This window comes from Trichinella spiralis (assembly GCF_000181795.1).
Source record: "Trichinella spiralis strain ISS 195 chromosome Unknown Scfld5192, whole genome shotgun sequence".
In the NCBI taxonomy this organism is placed as follows: Eukaryota; Metazoa; Nematoda; class Enoplea; order Trichinellida; family Trichinellidae; genus Trichinella; species Trichinella spiralis.
Window position 1 is genome coordinate 1 of NW_003532131.1, and position 3,670 is coordinate 3,670.

The following is a 3,670-nucleotide window of genomic DNA, read 5'->3' on the forward strand; positions in this document are numbered from 1 at the left end:
CTTTTTCATCTCAGTTATGGAACTACTTGGTGATTTTCAAATCACAGCGCAAAAGACCCATTTCTGAGCATTGATTTTCACGTTGACGATGCAATAATTTTTATTATAATGTATTGCCTCCTACTTAATTAAGCTTGCGAAAAACAGAATCATTTCAAGGTTCCATTTTTACGCATTTCGGCTTTCTCATTCTCTAAAATTACGCATGAATTAATTCACCAAAACCATAATTGTTAATTCTGGTCACAGCTTTATCATTTTCATTCATACACCAAAGCGTATACTTTAAATTGAGTTTACCTGAGAAGCGTGACATTAAAATGCCAATATTGTAACTTTTCTAAAGTTATTAATTTACGAACATAAAAATCTTCCTTCCTTAACATATTTTCTTTTTGAAGACACTGTAATATTAAAGAGGCGCTGCTGTTGTCAAGTACTTTGCGGTTACGACTCATAAATATGTTGAGTAAATTGTTTTTCTGTCTGAATACAAAAAAAAACTTTCGCTGTTGCGATACGGTGTTTGCACCGTAAACTATAAAAAAGAAATCTATTGATGACGTCATCACGTTGCCTGGTAACAGATCACGTTATTGCATTGTCATCAATATGCAAAAATTCTTCAGCAAACAAACGAGCCTTATCATTAACATTGCGAGAGCGACTTATTTCACTATTACTTAAGCATTTTCATTTTCCTGCATTACTTATTTAATGAAAATTGTATTTCACATAAAATTAATGAGTAATTATTGAGATAAATGTTGGCATTCAGAAACATAACCCCTATATTATGCCTTGGATCGAACTGATCGTTTCAGATTTTTAAACCATATTCATTTGCCTTAAATACATACGTATGTTATTTGAATTTCACCATCTTTCTTCAATTTTTTCTTGAAAAATAATCTGAAACCTTTTGCTTTAATTTACTCATTATGGTGGCGTTTTAAAAAATTCAATTGTTCCTTTTGTTCAGGGTCAGATCGACCCGAGTTAATTTTCTACATACTGCAATTTCATGTTTTCCCATTGTTTTCTTCTGTGACGATTCCTCTGTTAAAAGCTTTATCTTCCCAATGCTCACTAAATGGAACAAAACTTTGAGAGCACATAACTCTACCAGTATTCCATTGTTTTGGTTTATATTTTGCAAATGAAATCTTGGCTGGGATATTTATATAAATATGGCATCACATTTACCTTTAGATATGCTCTTCTGTTTTTATTAATCAATGAATTCACAAAAAATTGACTTTTTAATGAAGTTCCAATTTTTTGTTAATTTTTTTACTGCACCGTGCCTAACTATTTAGAAGGCACATATTCTTGTAGCTGAGACATTACTCTATTTGCACATATATAATACATGTTTATACTCTTACATTTATATATCAATAATTGATAAAAAACACTGATGTTCCATTTAGTGAATATTGGATTGCTCTCGACATGAAAGGGCAGGTTATGATATATTGTCACAACAGTGACTAAGACTGTGTTTTTGTGCAAACTGCTTTATAACTATGTTTTCTCACAGCCTGCCATTTGACATAATTGACCAAACTCAAAAATCAAAATCTGTGAACTCTGGCAATGGAATGCAATTACTTTTTTGTTGTACAGAACAACTGATAACAACTATTGCATTTATACCACATGCAAATCTCAAACATACAGACACTGACACTGGAATGCAATAGTTTTTCTGTTGTATAGAACAGTTGACAGGAGCTATATATTAGTGCGGTTAGGTTTGGTTACAAAGTATGGTTGCTGTGTGGCAACCATGGCTACCCATGTCATATGATTACTTCTCAAGGTAAGGAAATCCACTCATCGAAAGTGCCATTCAGCACCAGAGTTATCAGTAATATAGTCGACATTATTCAAGAAAACTCCAATACCACAAGGCATACGTTGTATTTTGACAACTTTTTCAACAATTATGAGCCGCTGGTAAAGTCATCCGGATGGAAAATGAGAGCTATTGGAACCATCCGACCATACCGCAGCAATGGTGCTGACGCAGTGATATTGCCACTTAGAGCTCCGTCGACATATGGTCCTGAGCTTGCTCCAGTCAGAACGAACAGCGACACCAAGAGTGGCATCAGGTTTCATGTCACAATTGCCTGACATCCGTTTCGATGGCGTAAACCATATTATTGCTACAGGACCACAGGGGCGTTGCCAAAAATGCAACGTGTGACTACACGCGGAGCGAGGAAAGCAATACTTTGAAATTTACCAACGTCAGAAATAAAATCAACCATAAATCGAAGTGTTGCTACCTATTCATTCCAAGATCTCCGTTCGCTGATCAATAAAAGCAGTGTTTCTACGTGTCGAGCATTTGTGTCGAGAACCGCCCAATGTTTACTAAATGGAACATGCCATAATTCCATAAGGAGTAATGCCAGACATGTCTAGCTCTAATATTTTCTTAAGTATAACATAAGTCTGTGTTAGCAAGATTTACAGCTGTTGAACATTCATCACAAAAGTTTGGGTAGATAAATGTTTGTCATTAAATATAATCAAAATGACACCCCAGCCACAATCGAAGATCACACAGTTAATCAGACATCAAATACAGAGATGTCAGACAATGCCGCGGTCTAGAGTCTGTTTACCCCCACAAAAATTGCATAGTTTAGATTCAGAGGTGACGATGAGAAACCAAACTATCCCTGCCCACAAACAATCAATTTTTCACGTATATACATCAGAAATAGACAACAAAGAAGGCACAATGGGCAGATAATATAATAAGTCTACCAACTCGTGAAGTAACTAAGGAATAAAAGCTGAATTCATGCGCCTATTTAAAAATAACAGCAATAGATTAGGAAATGCAATGGCTGTAATTGATCTGAGTCTAATTAACATTAAGTTTCACAAAAGATGACAAAAACTTAAAAATTAATGAAAAGAATACTAAATTACATACACAAAAAAGCGAAAAACGCACAGTGATAGTTTCAAAAAACAAAAAGCATAGCATGTAACCTGCGAATCACAAATTTTGCAACTTTGAAACATTTAAAAAAGTCACGCTAAAATAAGGTATACTGTGGCCTTAATATTTCAATTTCAAAAATGCCAATAGAGCGTGCACTGGTGGAATTCATTTCATACAATGAATTTATGCTCGAACGTGGTTACATTCCTGTATCAAATGATCCTAAACCACACAGACATTACTAAGTTTGAAAAAATGCAGATTATAGTAAGAATTATCACACATATTAAAAACTTGAATCCATTTTTCAGATTCGAAGCATAAGGTAATGATTGTTGAAAAAATCGAAAAAAAGAAGCGCAACGACTAAAAAAAATGAAAAAAGACATGAAAATGCATTTTTCATAAAAGTAAGTTTTTTCATGACTACTTTTAAAAATGAATATTCAAATTTCACAAAGAAATAGAAAATCACTGAAAATGCAAAGTTGCAGCACATCAGTATATGAAATGAAAAGAAACAAAGAATTCAAATGTCCGTATTCGAAGAAGAATAGAAATCATAATGAAGCAATGGACTCGCAAAACGATCAAATAACACAACTGCATTTCAGAGGAATTACATTATACCAAAAGATATTCGAATGTGGTAAGTATGTTTTCCTTCCCTTTGATAAAAATTACCAGTCGTTTTTACTGCTT

At 33.8% G+C, this 3,670-nt stretch overlaps 2 protein-coding genes across 2 annotated transcripts; both read left to right on the plus strand.

The window, feature by feature from the left end:
* Positions 1-1,772: 1,772 nt before the first annotated feature.
* Positions 1,773-2,142, plus strand: Tsp_12853 (conserved hypothetical protein). The gene is made up of 2 exons (XM_003366913.1): positions 1,773-1,825; positions 1,860-2,142. Exons 1-2 carry the CDS (start codon positions 1,773-1,775, stop codon positions 2,140-2,142), a joined length of 336 nt encoding a protein of 111 aa, XP_003366961.1.
* Positions 2,143-3,478: 1,336 nt separating this feature from the next.
* Positions 3,479-3,617, plus strand: Tsp_12854 (conserved hypothetical protein; the record flags this gene model as incomplete). Its single annotated transcript, XM_003366914.1, has 1 exon — positions 3,479-3,617. A coding segment is annotated over exon 1 (139 nt), but the record flags the coding sequence as incomplete, so codon positions are not given.
* Between the last annotated feature and the right edge of the window lie 53 nt (positions 3,618-3,670).